General features: G+C 43.9%; 1 protein-coding gene across 11 annotated transcripts in view; it reads right to left on the bottom strand.

The window, feature by feature from the left end:
- Nucleotides 1-27655, bottom strand: part of LOC111868862 (MAP7 domain-containing protein 2) — a 210648-nt gene that overhangs the window by 140905 nt on the left and 42088 nt on the right. For 6 of the 11 annotated variants that reach the window (XM_023859893.2, XM_023859890.2, XM_023859889.2 and 3 more), the window contains exon 1: nt 11085-11384. The exons of 3 other annotated variants lie outside the window; for them this stretch is intronic. In XM_023859893.2, coding sequence (XP_023715661.1) covers nt 11085-11286 — 202 coding nt within the window. In that variant the 5' untranslated portion in view covers nt 11287-11384. Of the gene's footprint in view, nt 1-11084; nt 11386-27655 lie in introns of those variants that run through there. 2 more of the 11 variants (XM_023859897.2, XM_023859898.2) reach the window with 2 other exon arrangements.

The raw sequence follows: 27655 nt of genomic DNA on the forward strand, positions 1-27655 counted from the left end.
CATTTTTCTTCACAACGCTTTCGAAATATTTTTCACTCCGATAAACTTTAAGTGAGTTAATCTCGAGATGCGTGCAGATATACAGATGTACGTGTTATGTAAAGTATATGTTCTTGCTACGAACAGGAATTAGCTCTATCGATAGGGCCCAACTGAGAAAGTTTCGCCTCAAGAGGGTGCCAGAATGCACTCTCCGAAACGTTGTTTCGTAATATAAACAGAACGGTGCTTTTAGATAGAGACAAGACGATGGGTAATGTCCAGAAACATAATATTTGTACTGATGTACCGTCATCACACACTTTTGGGTCCTATTCACGTTATTCTTGTCCGATTTTAACCCAAATCTCCCCAATATCAACATTTATGAAAATCAGTTCTGGATCTCGGATTGTTACAAAAGGGCAGTGAAGACATACATACACGACGAACCTATTATGCGCACTTCTACAGCTTTCCTTGAGAACGCACGGGAAAACTGATAACAGCGGGAACTACAGGCTTATGCTGCACAGTAACACGGGACGTAACAAAGCAGTTTACACACAAGTGACAGATTCATGTACACAGTCCACATCTGTCCTTCCCTTACCAATTCTATCTGTGCGTGTATGGCATTCCGCTATTTACGTCTGGCCGGTCACGGTAGCCGAGCGGTCTAAGGTATGCACTGTCTTAACTCGCTCGGAAGCTGGGACCGCGGGTTCGAATCCTACTGAGGGCATGGATGTTTAGTGTATATGTGTATTTTACTGTGTTTGTGTACAGGTAGAGACCTTAAGACCAGCTGATCAACCGCGAAATGAGTCCTACCGAATGTGTAAGATCTAGCAAACCGAAGTGAAACGGAGAGTTTCATGGAGGTATGCCAAGGCCCAAATTGGGGCTGTAGCACCAAAGGAAAAAAAAAACATCGTCTGACTGTTCCAACGAGAATTTTAATTAAAGAACAACAAAAAAAAATCAGTCCCACACCGCAGGTGATTAGACGCTGGTTTCTCTCACCGCAGGGTTCCGGGTTCGATCACGGGTGACTTCGTGTGAGACTAATGGTGGACAAGAAAACTTTAGACCATATTTTTTGCGCGTTTCTTCGGATTTCCCCTGATAATCACTGATCCGTACACTTCCAACACTGCTTTCTGAGGTGAGAGACAGACCTGATCAGGCAGCACACTATCACATCTTGTTTTTTTTTTTTTTAGGGTTTCACCTCTGACCCAGCACTTGGCTAAGTACAGGGTAAGGAGTATTAAAACATGACACACAGAAGTTTGCATACCATCTAAGAACCACAGAACGGAACCATCCTATTGTGAATGTCCGGATTAAATTTACACACGAATCGCATTTACTTCGAAGTCTGTCTCTAAACAAGGCCAATCATGAATACGCCCATTGTTTTCGCAACTTCTACTGTTTCACTGAGTGGTCGTCTTTGGGTTTCGTCAAATAAATTTACAGGAATCCCGACTATTAAGAGCACTTCTTATGCGTCACCGACTAGCGTTTCATGCATACATGGCGACAAAGCCTCTTGGCCAAAGCTTATGCTACGTTCATGCCACCCTGTGGGCTATGTGGTGACTCTAAATAATATATACAGATTCAGTTCGTACCTCACAGGAAACACATTATGTTTTGTGCCACAAAGATCAGCCGGTTAATTTTGTTTGGGGAAACTGTCGCTGTTTATTGTGAGAGCAATATGAAATACACTATGTGGGCAGAATATACAGTTTTAGTGTGTTAAAGCACGTGGTAATGTATAGTAACCACTGGACTTCGTAAGGTTAACTACTAGCGTAAAATACATTCGCATGCACACATGAAACTGTACGCATCTTGTCTGCATTTCACAGATCTTTGCCATGACGTCATAACCACTAAACAACCAATTGAGGGAATACAAGTGCGCCTTTTAAATTAAAATTCTCGAAGTATTAGCGCCAATGAAAAGCTTAACGATCCACTGCATGAAAAACTAGCTATGTCCAGAAGTTTTGAAGATACCAGGAACACAATGAAATCCATCATTTCGCCTCAATTCCAAGGGTCCGCTGAACATACGAGCCTGGATATGTGGGTGTATGCTGGCCCGGGCTCGGTACAACTCAGCTCCTCCCAGCACACAAATATAATAATTCTTAAAACGCGTACGTTTATGTCATAAATACCTTATCAAGTTGACATTAATGTAATGTAGTCATTATCAGCATCTGCTGCCTGTTCCGCCCCACCGTCTTCCCGCTAGTTTCAACACTTCTTCGTCCATCTGGCTAACAGCTCCAAACTTCTGGGGTCAGTCTTGAAGAGTCCACCTTAAGATGTTACTGTGCCGCTTGTTTTTGCAGTATTCGATTCTGTATTCTAAAGCATACGTTTCTAATGCATTGTGTATCCTCTGCTATGTCTGAGACATGCCTTAAGAAAGCCATTTTCACTGATCCAATTTTCCTCCTTTCGGTTGTATTCACAGACAAGTTTTCATTACCATACATAAGCACGGGATGACAAGCGGCAGCGTAGTTCGTTGAGGCACTATGTTACAAGCAGGAATGTTGCAGGTTCGATTTCAGATGAGGTCACTGGATTTTACAATTGACCTAACCCTTCACACCGCACTATGGCCCTGGGGTAGACTCAGCCTCAAACAGAAATGAGTACCAGGAATCTTCCTGGTGGTAAAGGGTGGCCGGCGCGTAAGGCTGGCAACCTCACCGCCACCTGTCAGCCGATTGTCTAGCAAAATGTGGGAGCCTCGACGTCTCACAAACCTATGGGCCTCCACGGCCTGTTACAGGACAGCTTTATATAAGCACAGGAGCCGCTATTTAACTTACACAATTCAATCTGTGTATCCCTTCCAGTTTCATGTTTTAGCGTCCTTTGTACTGTTACACGTGCTGAAATGGCTGTAACGTAACAGACCCAGTACCCGCTGACGACTGCGTCCATATTCCTTCCACAAATACTTGAACACATTATTTTTTATTGCTAGTGGGGTGGGANCACTAATTCACTAGCTCAAGAAGGGCCTGCCATACGATACAAATGTATGGTACAGAACCAGTAACCACATTTCAAATGTAAAAGTTTATGATGATGGTATATTAATAAAATTATTGATTTTCTGGATATTATGCATCGTCCTGTTTTTTTTTTATTTAAAAACGTTTCGGAGACTGGACTCTGTCTCCAGGGTTGGAGATTGGGACTAACTACAGACTGGGCCCAACTAAGCAGGCTTTCACCTGAGGAACGAGACAAAAGTCCAGTCTCCGAAACGTTTTTAAATAAAAAAAAACTGGGCGATAGGTAATGTCGAATGTGTCAATAACTGTACTCAACGAAGCTATATATGAGTAAAGCTATCCCTGTACCAGGCCGTAAAGGCCCATGGGGTTGTGAGACAATCGGCTCAAAGATGGCGGTGAGGTTGTCAGCCTTACGCGCCGGCAGGCCGCCCTTTAGCCCCCAGGAACATTCGTGGTACTCACTTCTGTTAGAGGCAGAGCCGACCCCAGGGCCATTGTGCGGCTGGAAGCATTAGGTCAATTGAAAAAAAAACTGAATGATCTCATTGGGACTTCAACCTGCGACCTTCCGGCTTGTAGCATAATGCCTCAACCAAATGCACTACCGAGTGTCTATAGTTCTGATACTAAAAGCCATCATACTAATCTCTGTCGTAATCAGTAGCATTATCAGCCGCATTTGTGACCACTGGTTGCGACTAGCAATCAAGTCACGCAATCAGCCAACCTCAATTTCAGTTAATTTCTTCATCGCTTTTCTGAAAATACTGAAATGTAGTATATGCAGCTTCTTCTACCACTTACCACTCGAATTCGTAATGGGTGTGTAACAATCTTCCATATTCCGTAAGTCCAGGATCCAAAAACTGATCATGAGACCAGTTTTCTTGATATTTCTCAAGGTTTTCCTCAGTCCTGGTGTAGTACGTCACACTCGGCCACCATCGAACCCTTCCACACACTTTACAATTACGTATTCCCCATTCATTCTCTTTCTAACAGAATAGGTGTGTCTCCCTTTACGTGAGGACGGAAACAGACCCAATGTTCTTTCGTGTTTTTTGAACACCGGACGATGTGAAAAGTTCAAAAACTCAGTAATTCCGACTATTGATTCTACTATTCTTCGCTATAGTCTGAACCACTGACAGCGTTGTTAAGTAAATAACAAATAAATAAATACGTGATCTCCCCATTCAGAACCGTGTGACATCACGTACGCTGCCGACTCTGCTTAGGCAAACTCGTGACAAGCTTACTGCTTTTTCTCAAGGTTCTTCCGCAACAATTCCATGCACTTCTTTGTCACACACACTAAACAACGTGACAATTCGTACTAGTTCGTTAAAACGAAGTAACAGCAGCTTGTTCTGCAAAGTGGACTGCTATTTTGTGATAGCCTTCAACCAGTCGGGCGAAACGAAAGGAAATAGGATACACTCTACGGCAATGGTTCCCAACCTGTGCTCCGCGGAGCCCAGTGTTCGCGCTGGCCATCCTCGTATAACTTCTCTAACGACTAATTAGCCTGATTTACTTATTTAAAAAAATGTAGGCTTATGAGATCTCCAAGCTATCTGTGTGTCTGTAAATTATCCCCTCAACTTTTGAACGCCTAAACCAATTTTTATGAAACCTGGTATATACATCATGGCACATTAGCCCATCTCAACAGCGTACTTTATAAATCCCTCCCATAAGGTCTGTGTGTCTATATATGTATCCCTTATCGTTGCTAGGCAACGGCTCAGTAAAAAGCGTTACCGCGTCAACAAGTACACACGCAAAAAGAAAACTGTTGGATACGTTGTCTTTTATGCGGCCCGTGCCTTATCAAAGGAAATTAGTCGATTACTTCTTCCCAGAACTACTTGTTTTAATTTTACAGAACTCTTGAATAAATACTACCATTCGCGTACGGGAAACAGAAGTTGCTCCGATTGTGGGATATGTTCACTTCAATATCCCGCTACTGAACTGCATTTAAGAAACACTCTGTAGAACAGTTAAAAAAGTGCACCAAAGAAATTATTAAAATAGGATTGAAAACAGAACATGTCAAAATAAACTTCCGTTCGAAACAATACATTCAATTCGAGTACGCTATGCTTCACAGCGCACGACTGGATTCTCCTTTGAATTTCGATAGAACATAAACGTGATCTGATTGGTAACACACGCGTTTTACTAGTAATAAGCTTAGTCAAGTATTTTTCTTGACAGAATGTTGTCTTCTGGGATGTGACATCTGTAGATCTTGTGTGAACCGAAGTTTCGGAGGAACGTATCACCTCCATCTTCAGCGTATAAATATCCGCGAGTGAGGATTTTTCTACCCTCAAGATGGAGGCGATATGTTCCTCCGAAACGTCGGTTCACACAAGATCTACACGGTGCCACATTCCCAGAAGATGGCATTCATCATAGTCGCCGTGGAAACCTCAAATCTTTAAAGTATTTTTCTTTTTCAAAACCAAAAGGGCTCCGCACCAAAAAATAGCCTGTGTAACACAGGTATATGAACAAAACGTCACTCGACTTCACACTGGTAGTCCCTGTGTAGTGACTGTGCGACGACACAATTTGGCCTCTTCAAACCAAATATCAATATCCGCGGGTAAATTTCGGTGACGGCGAAACGAAGAGCAGATAGAGCCTACATTTCTACAACAGCCATAACAACGTTTGGAGCGGCTAGAATAGCTCAGGCTGCATAGTAACAAGTACCTCAAATTGGCTCAGGACCGCTTCCCCTTATATGTTTTCCAGTTCACTATTAATTGCCCGTTCCATCAACTAACGCTACATATTCTAATTCAGTGGTTATAAAGGGGGATCTGCGAACCCCTAGTGGTCCGCGATACCTTGCCAGAGGGTCAGTGGAATCGTTTCTGCCTTCATATTACAAGGTAGGTACTATGCTACAAGCCGGAAGGTCGCGGGTTCAAGTCCCGATGAGGTCATTGGATTTTTTTCAATTAACCTAATCCTTCCGGCCGCACTAGGCCCTGGGGTTTACTCAGCCTCTAACAGAAATGAGTACCAGGAATTAATAATTAATCTTCCTGGGGAGTGAAGCGCGGCCGGCGCGTAAGGCTGACAACCTTACCGGCATCTTTGAGCCGATTGTCAAGGTAATGTGGGACCCTTAATGTCTCACAACCCTATGGGCCTTCACGGCCTGGTACAGGGATACCTTTACTTTACTTTTTACTTTTATTACAAGCTAGACGGAAAAAAATATTAAATATTTTTAATATTTTACAAAAATTCATCTGGAACAATAATATAACAAATATTTTGGGCCCGAAATTGCGTACGGATATCTGTAACTCATCCTTGATCTTTATGGCATGCACCTTGTTGTGTGTCATGATGTAACAAATGGGCCGTTACACAACAATAATTTGTACGGATGGAAACAAAGACAAATCGATACTAATGTATTGTACCACTATTCGTTTATTGTGCAAAGGTGTTGCGCTACATGTTTCGGCCTTCAAGAGGCCATCATCAGGCGTACTTACAAGAATTCCGTCTTAGTACTTGAACTGTATTTTAACGTGGATCCACATGATTACAATTTGTTTTATTTTTGATAGCGAATACTACCTGTTAAATATATCTAATAAATACACACTAAAATACTCTAATAATACTGTTTTAAATTTCTGTTTGAATATGATGACTGGTAACTTTTTATATTTGGATTCTAAAATTACATAGTTATTAATGTAGTTTTGTCCTTGAAAATAAAAATGAAAAATTTAAGATAAAAATTATAAAAAAAATAAAATATTTCAATTAACTATTCGAGTTACGCTTTAGCCATTTTCATGAGACGAGGTAAAAAACAGTACCAATTATTAAACATACTGCAAACATGGTATAACATTAAAACATTTCAAATAAATTACGTGTATTTTGCTCAGATGTTTCAAATTTTATTGTCGAGGCTTGTGGAGGCTCATGAAAGTGCAATGCGATGTTAGCGGGTCTGCGGATTCGAAGAGTTTTCAGAACCACTAGCTTGCATACCGGCGTCGTTAAATAAGCCTCTCAAATAAATATTCGGTACGAATACCCTCAGTTCTATCCCCCTTTGGAATCACGACGCAGGTATGCATTGGGCTTGGCACAAGAAGCTCACTGTAGCGAGGCAGCGAGAAATTCACTCGGAAGTTGCGTGCGCAAGACTCACAACAAGAGCATGTTTTAAATGGGAAGAGTTCATAGTTCGAATCTAGATCGGAAACTCAATATCCAGATTACTTTTCGGTGATTTTCCCCTGTCCCTTAAAGCTAATGTTTAGGCAGCACGTCCAATCATAACCATTTCGCTAACAACCACTTAACTTTATCCAGTTGACAGCATTACCCGACCACGGGCCGCGCCAGAGCTCAGGCGGTTAGTCGCTGGCTTCCCACCGCGGCGGCCTGGGTTTAAACCCGGGTCTGGTCAAGTGGGATTTGTGGTGGACAAAGTGGCGCTGGGGTACGTTTTCTCCGAGTACTTCGGTTTCCCCTGCCAATCTTCATTTCACCAGACTCTCCCATCATCATGATCACCAGGGGCAGGTACAATAGGCCAATCGGTGGCCGCCGTTCCAAGTGGACCCAACTGGACTCCAACCCCCCCACTATGCGAATTACCAGACCAGTTGCGGAATCACAATTCTTTCAAAGTACCAACTACTGTACGATTAGAAACCTAATTTCTCCAACAAAGTGCATCTGCGAATTTCGTGACATACGGCATGTGACATACTATAAACGAACTCACAACAAGTTTCAGCGCAGATACGATTCTTAAACACAAACGTGTCCATGGATACGAAAATGTAAGTTACGAACTCTTGACATAGAGAATGTTCAGGCGGGATTGACACACGTTGCTACGAGCGCAGATCCCTACAGATTAACTCAATATAAGGCGCGTTTCCGTGACAACAGACAGCAGACATTTTCCATGGTTACCGCCAGACTATACAGGGAGCCGTGCAAAGATGGATTCAGTCGTAATAGAATTGAGAAGGCAGTTCAATAACTGAGTGTTCAGATGTGAAGTGTTAACCAGCTAAGATTCGTAACAAAGCAACGACTAGCGAAAGCAGATATCGAAGACTTTTGTGTGCTGTAGTTATAGTAAGGATGAGGTGGGCAGGGCATGTAGCACGAATGGGGGAGATGATAGGGTATCAGTGGAAAATCCAGAAGGAAGGAGTCCACTGCAGAGACCAAGGCGTAGGTGGGTGGAAAATATTAAACTGGATCTTAGAGAGATAGGATGGGATGGTATGGATTGGATTGATCTGGCTCAGGATAGGGACAAATGGAGGACTCTTGTAAACATGATAATGAACCTTCGGATTCCATAAAATGCTGGGAAATTCTTGAGTAGCTGCAGATTTGGCTTCTCCTCAAGAAGGGCTCAGCTCCACTAGCAAGTATTTCTTTTTATCGCTAGTGGGGTGGGACTAAGTCCCTTGTACTGCGGCCACTTCTGGCCTATTGTACCAGCCCCAGATGATAGGTGAGGGTGATTGTGGAGCAGTTGGTGGAATGAAGATTGGCAGGGGAAACTGAAGTACTCGGAGAAACCCTGCCCCAGCGCCACTTTGTCCACCACAAATCCCACTTGACCAGACGCGGGATCGAACCCGGGCCGCCGCGGTGGGAAGCCAGCGACTAACCGCTTGAGCTATGGTAGTAAGTAAGTAAGTAAGTAAGTAGTTACAGTAATCTACAGCGTGTGTTAATCAGTGGGACTGCTATAATTACGATCTGTGAGCGTTCAATAAATCCATTCACCAATCCAAACCCCGTCTACAGTCACTAATACATGTGACAATAATTACTTTCCTAAGCATTAATAAATGAAGATAACGTGTCGGATTTGAGGTTCCCACACAGGTGGCTATGATCACGGTATTCTGGGTTGTAACGTAGCGCACTTCGATGAAAGTTCGCAGACGTTACAAGAGAAACGCATCGTCTCCGTCTTCAGGTGGAAATGTTCCTTCGAAACGTCGGTGGACTTCAATTACAAGGCATTACTACGATAAAGACTGCACTCTTCAGACGATCTCTTCTGTCAGATGGGAAATATATTTTTAAATACTTGCTCAAAGCAGGAAATGTGAAGCCAGTGAAACAGCCGTTGCTAGCTAACGGCTCCGAAACAACACTCGTTGCTAGGCAACGAACCGCGAAACACAACAGAACGATGTCGTTTGCTACGCAGCAGATTCTTAATACATGACCACTGCTATGAAACAGCTCGGTAAACGTTCCGGCTACGAAGGATAAGAGCATGAACGGTATTATCTGGGCGGTCCGTGCTGAGGTTTTATAAGGAAGAAAAATGGGACAACCAAGTCAGTTCTGTACCGGAGTCCATGAAGAAAAGAGCCCGGTTGAAGGGTGCCGCCATTCAGACAGGACTTCTGCGAGGAAGATGAAGAAAACCCGTTACCAGGAAACGGTTGGTGAAGACTTGGTGTGTGCTGTCGTTATTTGTGAATTATGGAGTTTAGCGACGGTGCTGTAACTGCTTGTTCAGAGTAGTATGTATGAGTGGTCAATAAACCCGATATCCAACCCAAAACCCCGTCTACAATCACTCATACACGTGACAATATCATTTAAATGAGCTTACATCCGCAAAGGGTTCGAAATAACAATCATGGCGAGGGGGGAAAATGTTTCGTGCCCCGAGGCATTCGAAGACCCCGAAGAGACTGAAATAAGACTTGGACATCTGCCACAGACGTAACTGCACTTCAGATCCTGAGAACATTTACAGAAATTGAACTACACTTTCTCGAATATTCTGTCTTGTCCTCAAAGATGCGATGCTAATAACATTCTGCAATAAAATCCGGCATCATACAGCGCTATCTAATTAATTTTAATATTTAGCTGAATGAGAATCCATTGTGTCTCTCCCTTGGCTCAATTCCATCGCGTAGTCTATATCACGAAGCTTAGTATGAGCTATGTATAAATGGTAAAGCTATCCCTGCAACATGCCGTAGAGGTCCTTAGGGTTCTGAGATGTCGAGGCTCCCACATTTTCTAGAGAGTCGGCACAGAGTTGGCGGTGAGGTTGTCAGCCTTACGCGCCGGCCGCCCTTTACCTCCCAGGAAGATCCCTGGTACTCATTTCTGTTAGAGGATGAGTCGACCCCAGGGGCATAGTGCGGCCGGAAGGATCAGGTAAATTTAAAAATCAACTGACTTCATCGGTATTCGAACCCGCGACCTTCCGGCTTGTATCATAGTGCCTCAACCAACTACGCTACGACACGGACTAAGATCTACTTGTATGTATATGGACACGCTTATAAGATTATAACCTAGTGGATTACGACGCCGCATAATATGGTAAACAAGTTGATTCTGTTTAGTTTCGTAGAAATGTCTCAATGTTTCGGAGTAGCCTGCCTCCACTGTCGATATTTTAAAACAGTTCGGAACCGAAGTCATTACATTATCGCGAACATTCGCCTTGGCACAATTCCATAATTCGTACTATATGAAGATTACTGGACTTTAAGATTATGGTCTTCTGGGAGGCGACGCCATGTAAAGGTAAACGGTAAGTTGTCCCTGTACTTAACTAATTAAGCACCTCGCCATGAAAGCGTACGGGGGAGTGGATGTATAGATCCATGTTTTCTTGACCTCGGCACTAGTTGCATGTGGGTGGTCAGCTTCACAACCCTGGTACCCATTGGATAGGAGGCTGGGTGGGCCCCAGGGCCAGTCTGGACGACACGGACAAGAGAAAATTCTTGCCCCCACCGGGACTTGAAGTCCGACCCCTTGGTCGTCCAGCCCGTAGCCAGCCGCTATACCGACGTTTAGAAGGTGCATCTTCAGGATCAAAGCATCATTTCTCCTATCTTAAAGAAGGGGGGCTGTGGGTTCCTCAGAAACGCTGGTACCTACCAGACTGCACGGTGTTACATCCCATAAATGTATATTCACTTGATTTCTGGGTTTGAACCTACTGTTACTAGCAGGACGAACTGCACAACTTACATAGCCACACGTTGCCCTGGGGCGCCGTCTGCAGAAGCTGGACACTGAAATCGAGGCCCGCAAGATCCTGCCGCAACTGCGCGCTGTCCATACTGAGAACACGCTCAGGCAGCAGAAACAGGTGGTCGATCCCCTCCTGCGGGCCCTGTTGTTGTCTGTGCCTTCTCGTGGCAGTAGGAGTTGCCCTTGACGCAGTCAGCATCTTAGACTAGGCCCATCTCAAGAGAACAAACGCAATCCGCACTCATTCACGGTTACACCATCTCTTCACCAACAGCAACCAAGAGAGTCATTACACCGACTGACTGCGCGCTAGCTGCCGGCCAGTGGAGCCTCGTAACCCGACAATACCCGACGCAAGCCGACATGGATACAGCGTAGAGGGGGGAACGGGATAGGTGACATGACCTGTCAATGAGCGACTGCCTTATCCTGTTACGGTACATAAGTCCAGAGATGTGTCATTGCACAGAATCGGATGACAATCACCAATTAACATAATTCTTCCCGACTTCCACATAAATGTATAGAAGGTGGGGGTTCTACCTGCGCTTAACTAATTAAGCACTACGCCATGAGGACGTGTGCGGGAGTGGATGTATAGATCCATGTATTCTTGACCTCGACACTAGTTGGGGGTGTCTTGATATATAGCAGGCATGTCCAACGCGTCGATCGCGGGATGGTTTTTGGTCGATCTCATAGGCCTATAAGGAAATTATACGTGAAAAGCATGTAAATTCACTTGTAATTCAATTTAAACGTTAAAGAAACTGCAGCTACGTACTATCTGTGAAAATTACCCATTGAGCAAGGCATCTCTTGAAAATGAGATATTAATCCTTAAAAATTACATTTTTCTCAAGACTCGTGCTGGACAAGAATCGTTTTGGGAGTTAGCGCCTAGACACAAATTTCCCAACTTAAAAAATGCAGCGAATTTTTACCCTCCTGTTTCGGTTCAACTTATCTGCGTGAATCTGCGTTTTCTTACCTAAAAATGACAAAGAGTAAACAACGCTCCAACAAGACAGATGAACATCTCCAGGATTGGCTGAAACTGGCCCTCACCCAGGACTCACCTGACTTCCAACAGCTGGTGGATGAAATGCAGGCCCAGACGCCTCACTAACGAACAAGGTAAGTCTGTACTTTCAATGTATGTTGCTTATACAACAAACATCATGTGTTGTGTTATTTTTACCAATATTTTTACTTAAAGCCAGGTACGACGATAGGAGAGGGTGGTAGATCACTGGCAGTTTTGACACTAAAAAGTCGATCACAACCCGTTTGAAGTTGGACATGCCTGATATACAGTGTTCGTAAATGACTGATCCACTTTCGGGGGATAAAATACGAGGAATTTACAAAGCATACCCACATAGAGCCGGTAAAGGTAAAAGTTGTCCCTGTGCTCAGCGAATTAAGCACTATGCCATGAAGGCGTATGTAGGAGTGGATGTATAGATCCACATTTTCTTGACCTCGACACTAGTTGGAGGTGAGTGGTCAGCTTCAAGCTCCTGCCGCTTTACCCCCGGGGAATGAGTCCCCGGTTGGGTGGACCCCAGAGCCGGTCTGGACGATCTGGAGAAGAGAAAATTCTTGACCGTACCGGGACTCGAACACGGACCCCTTAGTCGTCCAGCCCGTAGCCAGTCGCTATACCGACATGCTACGCCGGCTTCTCACATATAGCCGGTATCACCGGAAAGTCAAATTCTAAGAGATCTCAAAATTGGCAATTACCTATCTTTACCGCCAGGCTCCGCAATTAGCAGAAATGACGTCTCCCATACAGAAGAGCTTTTGCGTAATTGGGTACAGGAAAACAAAATCGTGCACTACTGTTCAGTGGGCCGTATGACTTCTTTCTGTGGGGTTATGTAAAGAAACCACTGTTTGTGCCACCTCTGCCACTGGATATTGATGAATACCGCAGCCATGGAGACAACTGACAAGAATACGTTAGAAAGAGTATGGGATAGCCTGGATCACAGACGGGACATTTGCCGGCTCACAACTGGAGCTCACGCTGAGCATCCTTAGGGCATGCAAACTTTCAGAGTTTGCCATTCAAATGACATCAGTTACAACTATATACCGTATTTACGCATGTATAGGCCGCACATTTTTTGCCAAAAATTCAAGAGGAAAACTGGGGTGCGGCTTATATTCGAAATAACACTTCTTTTAAAAAAATTATATTCATAATTAGTAATACAGGGTGTTGTACTCCTGAAATAATATTCCAAGAAAATTATTTTTTCTATAATTTGTCTGAAAACTGTGCTGCGGCCTATACATGCGTAAATACGGTAGCTGTAATACTTAATTTCGTATAACAAATTAAGAGTGTATAAATCATTTACGGACACCCTGTATTGCGATAAAAGTTTGTACCAGTTAAGTGTCTCCGTAGAAAACACAAAACCTTTATGATTTTAAGGAAAGGAAACGCCATAAAGTTTAATATGCTTATCCCCCCCCCAAGTATACTAGACTTAGCCTATGTCCGGTGCATGGCTCGCTCCGTCACTTACGTAAGCACGTATATACAGCACAAACACGCCGTTGTCATTAAAACAAATTAATGCCAATTAAATTCAATATCATAAACAATTTCTATTCAAATATTAATCTAGTTCTACGAGAAACTGTGGCAAGAAACACCTAAAATTTCCGCTACAATATCTTTACCGGAATCTGTACCGAGCTGAAATTCATAACATCTAAAGCTTGTGACGATGGTACATTGATAAGACGGCATTGGGCGCACTGCCTGCCGTCTTTTATTTAAAAAAAAATGGACGATGCAATATGTCCACAAAATGAATCATATTTCCCTGCAATGATGCAAATAACAGCCCGTAAGCCTGCGCAGAAGCTCAGACAGTTAGTCGATGGCTTCCCACCGCGGCAGCATGGGTTCGAGCCCGGGTCAGGTCATGTGCGATTAGTGGTGGTCAAAGTGGCACTGAGGCAGGTTTTCTCCGAGTACTTCGGTTTCCCTTGCCAATCTTCATTCCACCAACTGCTCCACAATCACCATCTGGGGCTGGTACAACACGCCAACAGTGGCCGCTGTACCACGTGGAGTGCCTCACCCCACTAATAATAATAATAACAATATAAAAACAGCCTGTATTCATAACACATATCCATCAATTATGGCCCAAACTAAAAACGTAAATGTTAAAATATACACAAATCTACAATTCTTAAGTCCTATCTTCTGAGATAACACGCCGTGTAGACTGTTAAAGGTCAAATGACATTTCGGAGAAACATTCTGCCTCCATCTTCAGGAACGAATAAGCCAACCAAGAAATCAGCAATAAGCAGGCATCTCTGTGTTTGTTACCAACGTTTCGGAGAAAAATACGGCCTGCATTTTTGGAGATGGAGACATTACGTACATCCGAAACGTCAGTCAGTATTTCAGTCAGGTAATTTGCTGCTGGCCCTCGACAGCATAGTCATCCTCAGTTCCGAGTTCCGAATGAGGGTTACGCAACTCTCCGAAACGTTGGTAACCACTTACCAGAAAACACGGTGTCGCAACCGAGACTACAATATAGAAAGCATATTGAGTGTGCGCCCGCAAGCCAACCATGGCTGTAACACACGAATGCCATACATGCCATGTCCAATATTGTCACTGTCGCAGGGAGAGTTATCAGACCAGAATATGATGGCTGTTACAAAGTGCACGGTAAGCGTACCTTCACTTCCGTGTGGGCCCATGTCTCAGTATGGTAAAGGTAAAGGTAGAGTTATCTCTGTACCAACTAACTAAGCACTACGCCATGAAGGCGTATGGGGAAGTTGACGTACAGATCCACGTTTTCTTGTACTCGGCACTTATTGGAGGTGAGTGTTCCGGCTTCACCCCCGGTCCCATTTATAACATTTCAGGAAAGTGTTACCAATCACATGTGTTTCCTGAATACAAAAGGCCATGATACACCTGTGTCCGCAGGTACGCACTGCGTTATACGCGCAACACTTTCAAACACGAAGTCCCTGCTCAAACGCTTACTGTTTCTGACAGTCGTCATGTTACAAACAAACATGATCGTTATTTTGGGCGCTGTCCGTTGTCTTGGGGTTCTCAAACCCAACTTTCCGGAAAGTATGTCGTGTTTCCGTTATGAGGTGTAAGGGAGAAGCGCTTTAAAGTCAATTAAATTTGAAATAAAACTAAATGACATTCAAACCCGCAGTATGTGACAGGCAATGCCTCACACACCTCAAAATCTGACACACAAGAAAATAGGCAACCTATGCCTGTAACTGGCCGTGGAGGCCCATGGGGTTGTGAAAGGTTGAGGCTCCCACATTTTCTAGACAAACAGCTCAAAGATGGTGGTGAGGATGTTGGCCTTTACCCCTCAGGAAGATTCCTGGTACTCATTTGTTACAGGCCGAGTCGACCACGGGGCCATAGTGCGGCTGGATAGATTGGGTCAACTGAAAAATCTAATGACCTCATCGAGAATGGATCCCGCGATCTTCCGGCTTGACGCAAAGTGCCTCAACCGCCTACGCTAACGCGTGCCCGAACCCCACAAAAAAGGGAACCAAAAACAGATTTCACGAAAAATATCTCTCAATGAAATGTAATTACCAGGGCCCGGATTTTGATGACCTGAAAATATTTAAAAAATGACCTATAAAATGACCGAAAAATCCAGAAAAATGACGTAAAATATGACCCAAAAATGTAATATGCAGGGCCCGGATTTTGATGACCTGAAAATATTCAAAAAATGACCTATAAAATGACCGGAAAATCCAGAAAAATGACCTAAAGGAGAAAAGGAAGAACATTTCGCTTCCATGTTATTCACATTTCACAAAACATATGAAGAAAAATTCCCTAAGATGGCCAAAGTTGACAAGAAATACCCTTCAAAGTCCAAAAATTTACCAAAAAAAATATCCCCAAAATGAAAAAACGACCTTAAACCTAAAAATGTCAAAAAGTTAGCTATAAAATTTACATTTCTGTAACCAGCAGCTCATATCCGAGATTTATATATTTAAGAGCATCGCATAGGATAAAAGGAAAAGAAGAGGACATATCATCAAAATCCGGGCCCTGAATTACATATTTACATAATGTAAATTTCCAGACAGAATGTAACTGATACATTCAGCAAAAGAATGTGAGAAGAAAAATTACAAAAAAAAAAAAACAAGGTCAGCAATCCTTTCTAAACAAAATATGTTTTAGATTAATACATACATGTGGTTTGTGACGTTCGTAACATAATTATGTTACACACATTATTAACACATTCGTTTTTGGGGAGACGTTTTCGCAATGTTCGGTGGATTTGGGGCAGAATATGGTTTGGCGTTTGACGCCGTGTGAAACTAAAAGAAAAAAAACATACATAACAAGGCAATCTCATACGCCTATTTTCTTTCCATGAAGTACACTAATAAAAGTACCGTTTCAGAGACGTATCATAAAACCGTTTCTTATACATTAAGTGGTAACATCAAACGTTACCGTGTACAGTTTCTGGGAGGTGCAAGACACCATGACTTCGACGGAACACAATTTGCGCGGTTTCTGAGCACGCTTCCTGTGACTTCCACCTAACATCTGTGGTTATAACCCGGACTGTGAAGTCTCCGTGAAGATTCGCTATGTTCCACCGATCTGGTCACAGTTCACTGAGAAACTCCTGGAATTAAGTGCTCTGATGCATTTCAGTGCTGCCTCTCTTCAACGTTTCGCATTGCTGGGCAATCTATAATAAAGTATAGCTATTAATAACACAATTTTGATCTTCTATCCTGTCGAGAGGTGTCTGAATCCCACATAAAGCATGGATGTTTGGTGTGTGTATGTGTTTATTCTGTGTTTGTGTTGTCCTGTGTTTTGGTAGAGGCATTGCGACGAGCTGATGACCCGTCCAAGGAGTCCTATCTTCTGTAAAATGATCAAGAAAGTGAGAAATCAATCCTATGCTCCAAAGTTGGAGCTTGGGGAAGGGTGAAAAAAAAATCTGTCGAAAGGTGCGGCCTCCAACTTCAAGAGATAACACGGTGGCAAAACCAGACGACTCAACAACATCAAACCCAAAGACCGCCACTGGAGACAATCCTGATCTATTCCCATCTCCACCGGTATCACAACCTACATTCCTAAGACCTATTCTGTGTTACGGTGCCATCCCATTATCGATTTCTAGCCTACTTCCCTCATTATAAAACCAAGCTTATGAGATCACCATGCTGTCTGCGTATCCCCTTATTAACTACTGAATGCCTGAAGCAGTTTGTATGTATAACATGGCACCTGAGCCAATCTCAGCGGAGTACTACATAAATCACTGTCATCGGTCTGTCTTTATGCGTATCCCATATCGTTGCTAGGCAACGGCTCGGTAAAACGTTGCCGCTGCAACACATCCACAAGAAACAATATAAAACTGTTGGACGCCTTGTTTTCTGTTCGGTTCGTGTCGTGTCGAAGGTAAGTAGAACTTCTTGTCTAACTGAAAGCTTTCCAAGATGTGTTTCAACGATAAAATTCTGCATGTCTTCCAGACTTCGCAAACATGCCCAGCAACGCCTGGTACTGAAGTGCTACCTGGAGAAATAAACGTTCCGAATTACATCATCAGTAAAGCTGGATTCACGCGCTACCAGTTCAACAGTATGCATTTCCGACTCTCTAAATTCGCCCAGCAGTAACAATGTTCAGCACTGCGCCAGAGGAAGCTTTTCACCTGTCTATAGGACAGCTCTCATTCTCACCCTTCATCAACTGCACCAAATTTTCTTAAATCTGTCTTTACACAGACCCCCGGGCATTTTCCATTTTGCTGTTTCTTTTTTCCTTCACTCACTTTATCTCTTTGATAGTCGATCTTTCTATTCCTCTCCCATCTCTCTTGGAGCTGGGACAGCTCTCTCCCTATAGCGACGGGCCGCGGTTCGATTCCCGGCAGCTGCAAGAAATTTTTCTTCCACAGCGTCCAGACCAGTCCTAGGGTCCACCCAGCCTTCTATCCAATAAATGCCGGGGCTCTTTCCCTGGGGGGTGGGCTGGGGGGTTAATGCGGTCAGGACATGAAGCTGACCACTCACCTCCATATAATGCTGGGGTCAAATATGGCGAGGCTACATTTATACGGCTTCGTGGTGGGGTCTTAATTAAGCACAGGCACAACTTTAGCTTTTTATCTTACTGCTTCTTCTAGTTTCAAACACTTCGTCTCGTAGGAATTTCCCTATTCTTTCCTTCCACTGAACCTCATCGCCGTCTGTCAGCCGACTGTCTAGAAAATGTGGGAACCTCGACGTCTCACAGCGCTATGGACCTCCACGGCCCGTTACAGGGACAGTTCTAGCTTGTTTTCCTTACGAACACTTTTCCTTTTAGATGTTCCCTCCTTTTATTGATAACAGTTCGGTTCAAAAGCATGGCAATGTTCGTAGAAGTGCAATAATCATTTCTAATTAGCAGATGACCTAATTCTGTGCAGTGTAGCTCCTGTCACGCAGTACTGTACAATTAAGATGACTGCACAATTAATATGGCGTCCTTTTAACAGCCCTGAATTGCAAGAAAAATGTGACAGAAACATCAGCTATGCAGCTCGGCACATGTGGAAACGGCTTCAGACCTATACAAGGGAATTAAAGTGACCACAGTTATGAATAACAATTATTTTCCTGGTCCTGTATTTAAGCATCCTGTTGTATTACAATATCTAAAACTGTTTATGTACTACACAGTCCGACAACAATGCAACAAATTCTTTCTTTCTTTCACTTTCACTTTCGACACATGTTTCGGCCCTAAATGGCCATCTTCAGTTGTCTTACTATGCGAAAACTGCTACACTGCACTAATATTATCCATTTGTCGCATATGCAACTGCACGCTTCATGATTCATAACGTCATAATCGTAGTCTAACTGGTAGGCGCTGAAAGGTCACAGGCTGGACTTACTTACGGAGCTGAGCCCTTCTGGAGGAGCCGACAAATCTGCAGCTACTCAAGAATTTCCAACCAATACCATCTCATCCTCTCTCTCTAAGATTCATTTTAATACTGTCCACCCACCTACGACTTGGTCTTCCCAGTGGTCTCTTTCCTTCTGGCTTTCCCACCAATATCCTACATGCATTCCTCTTCTCCCCCATTCGTGCTACATGCCCTAGCACACGTTGTAGTTATCTTAATTTAAATCAAATATATTAAAATTTTCCTTTACATTTTGTAAAATTCTTATTACACTTCACAAGGGGTGTCCTCCACTTGTTCAGATCTGTATACTTTTCTTCAGATGTTTTATTGCAGCAGCCTGTTTTTCTACTCGTAAGCCCGTTGTTGTGTTACCTCTGCAATATGTAATTTTGCCCCTTGCTTGTGCGTTGTTCCCTCTACCAGACAACACAACACGCTGCTAGACTGATTTCCTATTACTGGAACATACAATTTCGTGTAGCGTGCCCTGAAGTTAAGCATGTGTCACAATACTGGGTAATTTAATTTACAGCGTAAGAGCGGCTACCAAATTATGCATTCCTGCAGACGGGTGCGGGATTAATGCTGATAAAAACAGAATTACCTTTGGAAAGCCCGAAAGCCGGAATAGTGAAATCAGAATACGCTTTCATTGCTAGGCAACGACTCGGTAAACACATCCCGCGGCAACGAACACGCAAACAACAATCGAGTATGAAGAAAGCAGTCTTCTGGGATTTGGCACCGCGTATATGTGGTGTTAACCGACATTTCGGAGGAACGTATCGCCTCCGTGAGAACCGGTAAAAGCAGACTCTTTTACCGGTTCTCACGGTCTCTTCGCTTGCGGATTTCTTATATTTTTCCTTCTACCCTGAAGATGGAGGCGATAAGTTCCTCCGAAACGTCGGTTAACACCACATATACGCGGTGCCAAATCCCAGAAGACTGCTTTCTTCATAGTCACGGCCGTGAAAGCCTCAAATCTTACAACAATCGAATAGCTTCGTTACTATGCAGCGGCGCTGTAAACACGCCTTCCTAACAATATAAAGGCTGTTTTCTGCGTAGTCCGTGCAAAGGGGTTATAAACAAGAGTAAAGTTGATAAGAGTTAGTCGAATTTCGAGACTCCAGCCTGCTAGGTATGAGCTTCGGAGCAGAGCAATTGAACTGTGTTGGTAGTTGAAGAATAATGGCAAGAAAGAAATTAGGTTGTGAAAAGAAGACTTCATATGTGCTGTAGTTGCACTAAGACTGGCATAAATCCGTCGCCAGGATACGACTTGTGAAGACTGAGACTCCTAGTGCGTGTGTTAACGGTGAATTGTAAAATGTGCAGATCAGTGATAGCGCTGTGCCACCTGTGACAATTTATCCCATCATCCAATCCAGAACCTATCATGCACAAACCTCCTAACACGTGACAATATCTTATCAAACAGAAGCGTACATACACTATACTGAAATACACACAGTGCTTACGTTCCAAGGGCCTATATACAGTCTCCATGCAAATGCAACTTTGTGAGAGGCACAGATACATATGGCTATTCTCCGTAAAAATGATTCAAACTACAAGATGAAAACGGTGTAAAGATGTAAATTTCATAACTGAGAAGAGGAAGGCGATTTAACGTCTCTCCTATCCATCTTCACTGCTCTAACGGTTTCGCTGCCAGGGCCAGATGGTACGTACTCAGAAAGAAGATGGATTTCCCATGCGTTATTTCAATATAATGTAAGCGAAATGTGACAAGCCCTTGCGAAATAAAGGGGGGGAGACTTCAAGGTAAAGATAAAGTTCTCTCTGTGCTTAATTAATTAAGCACTACGTCATGAAGACGTATAGGGGAGTGGATGCATAAAACCACTTATTCTTTACCTCGGCACTGGTTGGAGGTGAGTGGTCAGCTTCACGCCCCTGTCGCTTTAACCCGGGGAAAGAGCCCCCCGTACCCATTTGATAGGAAACTGTGAGCCCCATAGCCGGTCTGAACGACGCGGAGAAAATTCTTGACCCTGCCGGGACTCGAACTCCGACCCCTCGGTCTTCCAGCCCGTAGCCAGTCGCTATACCAACTGTATTATCCCGGCTCCGTAGGGGCTTCAAGGTAGTTCTTTTATTTGTAAATCGTTTGAGTGTGATGTTTCTGTGTCATCACAATTCAGGTCGCTTGAAAAATATAATTAGATGCTTTAATGTCCCCATTCAGAGAGACCACGAAATAAGGAAAGTCTGGAGAGATGCGAGCACACAGCCCGCTCTGCATTTGTTCTAACCCTCTGAAACCTGAAACAAGAACAGCCTAATTTCTTTCGATACGACGTGTAAACCAATTGTTGTTGCGTGTATTCGTTGCCACGGTAACGTTTTTACCAAACCGTTGCCGGCAACGATAAGGGGATACGAATAGACACAAAAAATTGATACGAGGGGTTTGTGAAATACGCCGTTGAGATGGGCTCAGGTGCCATGATACACATACCAAGTTTCATAAAGACTGGTTCACGCATTCAAAAGTTAATAGGACACACAGCAAAATGATCTCTTAAGACTAACTTTTTCTTTATCAAAACATGAAAGGTAGGCTAAAAAATCCAGTTTGCGCTTCACAGAAAACACGATGATTCTGCATTATAAATATAAATCGGACGGAGTTGTTTAAGGGAAGATTCAAAGAATCTTAACATTCTGCGGGTATAATGCAAAGCTTCTTGATGTTAAAGCAGGTGGTGGGCCTATTGGCCTATGTGAATTAACTGCCACTGTAATTTAAAGCGTTAATTATCGTTTTTCCAATTAAACAAAGAGACTGCAATTTTCCTCTCTATGAGTTCTGTGAGGTTCTTCCAGCGGTAACTGAAAATTACTGCCTTCAAGGATGTAGTCTGCCATGTAGTCTGGTAGATCGCTCCCAACATTTCGCAGGAACTTGCTGTCTCCTTTTTCAAGGCAGAAATTTGAAGCAGCAGGGTCTTCCGAAATGCTTATCTACAAGACTACACGGTTTCACATCGCGGAAAACAGTCATCTTCCTGGAGGGTCGAAGAATAAGCCAAGCAAAAAACCAGAGTGAAAGCAGGTGGCATGCTCAGTTTCTTCGACCTTGAAGATGGAAGCGATAAGTTCCTCCGAAAGGTCGGCTGACTTTCAAAGGACTACATGGCGTTATGTCCCTGATGATAAGTACTGTTCATAACAACAGCTGTGAGCACCTCAAATCCTACAACTTATAAAAAAAATGACTATCATGGCGTAAATGACGACAATCTCATTACGAATTTAAATTATAAGAAGCAAAGTATTTCCCTGAACCCTGATGAGTCAGAGCTCGACGCAAAGGCCTGGAAAACGAGCGACTTCCCATGACAGAGTACTTCCTTCCTGACCACCGGAACGCTGTGCGAAGGAAACACTGTTTTATAACCATAAACAAAAGACAGCCCTGATGCAATTCATACCACTGTATGGACCGGCCAAATTTCGATTATATATCAAGGCATATACGTATCTCAAATTCAAACTCGGCGGAGGGACCAGGGCCGATCACAGTGGCCGCGCGGTCTATGGCATAAACTGTCTTCGCCCGCTCGAACACTGCGGTCGTGGGTTCGCATCCTACTCCAGACATGGATGTATACATGCATTTATTCCGTGTTTGTGTTGTTCTGTGTATAGGTAGCGGCCTTGCGACGGGCTGATCCCCCGTCCAAGGAGTCCTACAGTCTGTGTACAGGATTACGAAACTGAAAAAGTGGCCAAGGTCCAACAAAGGGCTGCAGAGCCATTGATGATGATGATGGTGATGGTGGAGAGACCGAGTCAGCTCAGACGGAACAGTGACTAGACTGCGGGCCGGAAACCTGAGGAATCGTTCGATTGCCAAAAGGGGAAAGATAGTTTTGGCTTCACAATATTGACACCGGCTCGATGACCCACTCAGCCTCTAGCCAATCAATGCAGGCAGTTCTATCTCGGGGGGTTAATGGAGACACCAATATAGAGTCATGAGTCCCGCGGGACTCCAAACCAAGAACGACTGTAGCAATGCTCCTTTTAAGCTGCCCGCGCCCGGCCGCGCAGCTGACGTCGCATTCCCGCACACAAGTCTCAGTCTACCGCGCACTTTTCCTGGTTTAGTATGTAGTCATTTTGAATTAATAAAAACAAAATCGATATACGTACACTAAAATTCTTTTGGGAGCTTAGACATTTAATCTGTTATGGACCTTTTCGAAACGGGTAACCCACCCCAACCCAGTTGCTGCTAAGAAGACACCATGGCCTGCGCACTTGCATCCCCGGCTCAGGAGGAACGTTGCTGGCGAGGGCCAACACAATTAACCTGACGGACTGAGCGGCGGTTAAAGCGGTAGAGGGAAGTGAAGGTGCTCATTAAGGCTCCCTGCACACGAGCGGTGCGGTGACGCTCTGTTGCCGCACCGTCAACGGATGCGAAAAAAGTGCACGATGCGTTTAAGGAACTGTGACGCACCATGCGGTGGTCTGTCATAGGAAGTAAGCAGTCAGCAGTAGTAGTATGAGCGCCATGGAGGTGTCATATAGGAAGAAAAGAGGGGNCCCGTATCTAGTACCCAGGTTAAGTATGCGTTTATACCTCATAGAATGAAAACTTCTTGTTGAATTTTCAGTGGGTGTTACACCAGTCAAACTTAATAAAGCGAAATGAATTATGACGAAAGCAACAATGGCAGCGGGGTCTGAAAGCGCGTAACATCTCTGAACGCTAAAATACTTACACGGCACACGAATGTATATCCACGGAGGCTGAAAGAGGCGAAGATGCAACAGAAGTAATTTTTATATATTATTAACTGTTCTGACATTAAGGGAGGAACATAGACTGAGGGTGTTTGAGGACAGGGTGCTGAGGAGACTATTTTGACCGAAGAGGGATGAAGTGCCGAGAGACTGGAGAAAACTGCATAATGAAAGCTTCATAACATGTACTCTTCACCAAGTAAAATTAGGATGATCAAGTCAAGAAGAACAAAATGGGCAGGGCATGTAGCACGAATGGGGAAAAGGGGAATGCATATAGGATATTGGTGGGAAAGCCAGAAGGAAATAACCACTAGGAAGACCAAGACACAGATGGTTAGGTAATATTAAAATGAATCTTAGATAGGATGTGATGGTATGGAGTGGACCAATCTGGCTCGGAATGAGACCAGTGGAGGGATTTTGTGAACACGGTAATAAACCTTTGGGTTCCATAAAATGTTGGGAAGTTCTTTAGTAGCTCATAACTGATGGCTTCTCAAGAAAAGCTCAGCTCCAGAAGTGAATACGTACTAAGAACAATAAACTGCAGGCTTTAGATACCTAATAAATGAAGAGGTCACCTCAGCTCAGAGACGAAAAGGTTGCGTCGTGACGTCGGCGGCTTGAAAGCACAGCCGAGTGACGCTAAAGGTTCCATCAAAAGGTCGATGTTTTGATGTTCATTTATACACTAATAACAACTTCTCCATTACACGCTTCCATCTACGTTGACATGACGAAGGAAATACCAAACTAATAGCTCGAGCGTACCCGTTGGCATTTCACGGGGGAGGGGGGGGGGTTATGATCACGCAATCTGGATCCACTTCCATACCTCACATGAAAAACAATAAAATGGACGGCCATCAAAATCCTACATTATTAAAACTCTCGTGCCCCCGATTCGGGTAGAGATGGGCAGGTAAAGGCAAAACTATCCCTGCAACAAGTGGAGAAGGCCGATAGGGTTGTGAGACGTCGAGGCTCCAAAATTTTCTCTAAACAATCGGCTCACAGATGGTGGTCATGCTGTCAGCCTTATGCGCCAGCAGCCATTTACCCTCATGAAGATTTCTGGTACTCAATTCTGTTAAGAGGCTGAGTCGACTCAAGGGGCATAGTGCGGCTGGAAGGGTTAGGTCATTTGAAGAATCCAATGAATTCATTGGGAGTAGATCCCGCGATCTTTGGGCTTGTAGAATAGTGCCATAACCAACTACTGCGCCGCGTGCCCCCAGAAATGGACAGGTACTAGTGGTAGGGGCAGAAGTATTGCTCCCATGCCTCTTGTTATTAATGATGGTACTACAGAACTATTAATAACGAAGTGTGATTAACCTTTTAAAGCCTAATGGTAACTATATGCACGACCTGGTTTAACACACTAGAATTCTGCATTCTGCCCATACAGTGTGTTTGTGTGTTTCATATGGTTCTCACAATAAGCATCGGATATTTCCCAAAACAGCATTTGCCGGCTGGGCTTTGTAGCGGAGACACAATGTGTTTCCTGTGAGGTACGGACTGCATTTATATATTTAGTTTGGAAGAAATTCGGTCTTTAAAGGGTTAAGGCTCTCACACACAGAAGCGATACTCAGCTCGGTATGGTACGGGACGATATCTAATTACACTGCGGTAAATGGAGGTCCGCACACTGGCGCGGTACTCCGAGGAAGGCGATATTATCGCAGTCGGTATATCGCCTCGGTATTTCGGTCTACCGAGCGCACTCGGTAGACCGCTCGGTATCGCAGCGGTAAACACGTAAATAGTCATGGATCCGTCTTTGGAGGAAGAAGTTTTACTTTTAGCTGTCGCTCTTGATGAAGACGAAGGTGAATCCCGGCAAGTATTTTACTGAACACTAAATATGCGTAGTTCTTTTCCTCCACACATTCAGTATGCCATATATATGTACAAATATTTACAATTCCATAACGAGTCTCTAATTAAGTATGTATAAGTGGTTGCTATGTGTGTTCGTATTTAGGCGAAAGAGACGAATCACTTGGGTTCATGATATAAACTTGTCAAGAGAGGAACTGGGGGAGTTTTATACATTGATACCTCAACTCCTGAAGGACGAAAAACGGTTCTACATATATTTCAGGATGAAAATTGACAGGTTTGATGAAATCCTGAGAGCCATCGGGCAAGAAGATATCACTAAACAATATACCAATTGCCGGAGGCCTATTCTTGCCATTAAGTGGAGGATTTTTTTGAGACCCATAGAACTGAAAGGAGGAAATATAAAACACACTGTATCAGCAGCGTGTTTGCTTCATAATTTTCTACGTCTCAAAACCCGTGATGAAAAGTACAGGGAAGAACTGCTACGAGTGGAGCCATTGGAAGGAGAAATGTTCCCTATCCAGCCTTTACGTCTCCCAAGGGCGGCAAACGTTAGCTACGCCATTAGAGAGCGGGTTGTTGCATACTTCAACTAGATGACTGCCCCTGGAATTCGTGTGAGTGAACGGAACTGGTGCATAGCCTACACTAAGAATGCCCACAGTTACTGTATACTTAACCCTATATAAATATATACAGATTTTTCTACTTGCTGTCTCTGTTCATTGTAACAGCCAATTCCTTCCACTTTCTATCCTTAGCACGTGAATCCTTGTACATTGGATGACGAGTATCGTACAATAACGCATTTTCTTTGACGAACTCTATTATTTGTTCCATCTGCCTACCCATGTCTTTTCACGTACGTATAGATACTGATTGAGTGTGAGTCATGGCCAGCTGGTTATCGGGTGTCAAAGATTCCCGAGTTCCCGAGTGTCGCGTCTGTGTGCGCGGCCCACTCGGTAAACAGCCGCTCTCGTCCCGAGTGCTATATCGTCCCGAATCGTATCGCGTCTGTCTGTGGGAGCCTTTAACCCCCACGGCATAAAATCGTGAAAATCGCCTCAGAAATTGAAAAGGGAGCCGGGGGGAGGCACATCTTCCTCGGAAGGAAAGCCAGTGGGGCAGAAAATGTAATCAGAATAAGCCAGCAATTTTTGCGATAATAAATCGTCAGGGTCCGAGTGTGGGGCTCTTACAGCGAGTGTCAGTTTGAACAAGAATATCCCTGTGCTTAACTACACAAAGACTAAGCCATGAAGACAAATGGGGGGAGGGTGGAGGTACAGATCCACGCATTCTTGTCCTCTGCACTAGATGGAAATGAGTGGTCAGCTCCCACCTGGGAAACAGCCCCCAGTACAAACTGGACAGGAGGATGGGTGGGCCCCTTTACCGGTCCCTAGCGCGACTCGAACTCCGCCCTCAAGGCCGTCCAGCCCGTGGCCAAGTCGCTATACCGACTGCGCTATCCCGGCTCTAACATGCTTTCGCGTAAGATATGTAACTTTCTGCAGGTTCGTGTTTAAAACATTCGTGAGACAGGGCTGCAAAACGTATAAACTATAGGTGAGAAGCTTAGCGTCCAGCGAAGATCGAATCCATTCCAATAAGTCTTCCGGCTTCGATCAGGCTAATCGAGTCCATTATTACTGTTTTTTTTTTTTTTGGATTTCGTCCATCGTCCGGTATTCAGAAAACTAGAGAACACAACGTTTCGGAAACTAGGTCTGTTTCCGTCCTCACGTGAGTGGGAGACAAGTTAGAAAGAGCCAACAGGACGATGGACAATGTCCAAAACCTTAGTAATTTTGGGTTTCATAACAATCGTCAAAATCCTTCAAAATCGAATTGAATCGAATCGAATCTGACTACAACGACAAACTCTCAGCTTGGCCGCGCCATAGCTCAAGCGCTTAGACA

Source organism: Cryptotermes secundus, unplaced genomic scaffold, assembly GCF_002891405.2.
Source record: "Cryptotermes secundus unplaced genomic scaffold, Csec_1.0 scaffold523, whole genome shotgun sequence".
NCBI classification, from domain to species: Eukaryota; Metazoa; Arthropoda; class Insecta; order Blattodea; family Kalotermitidae; genus Cryptotermes; species Cryptotermes secundus.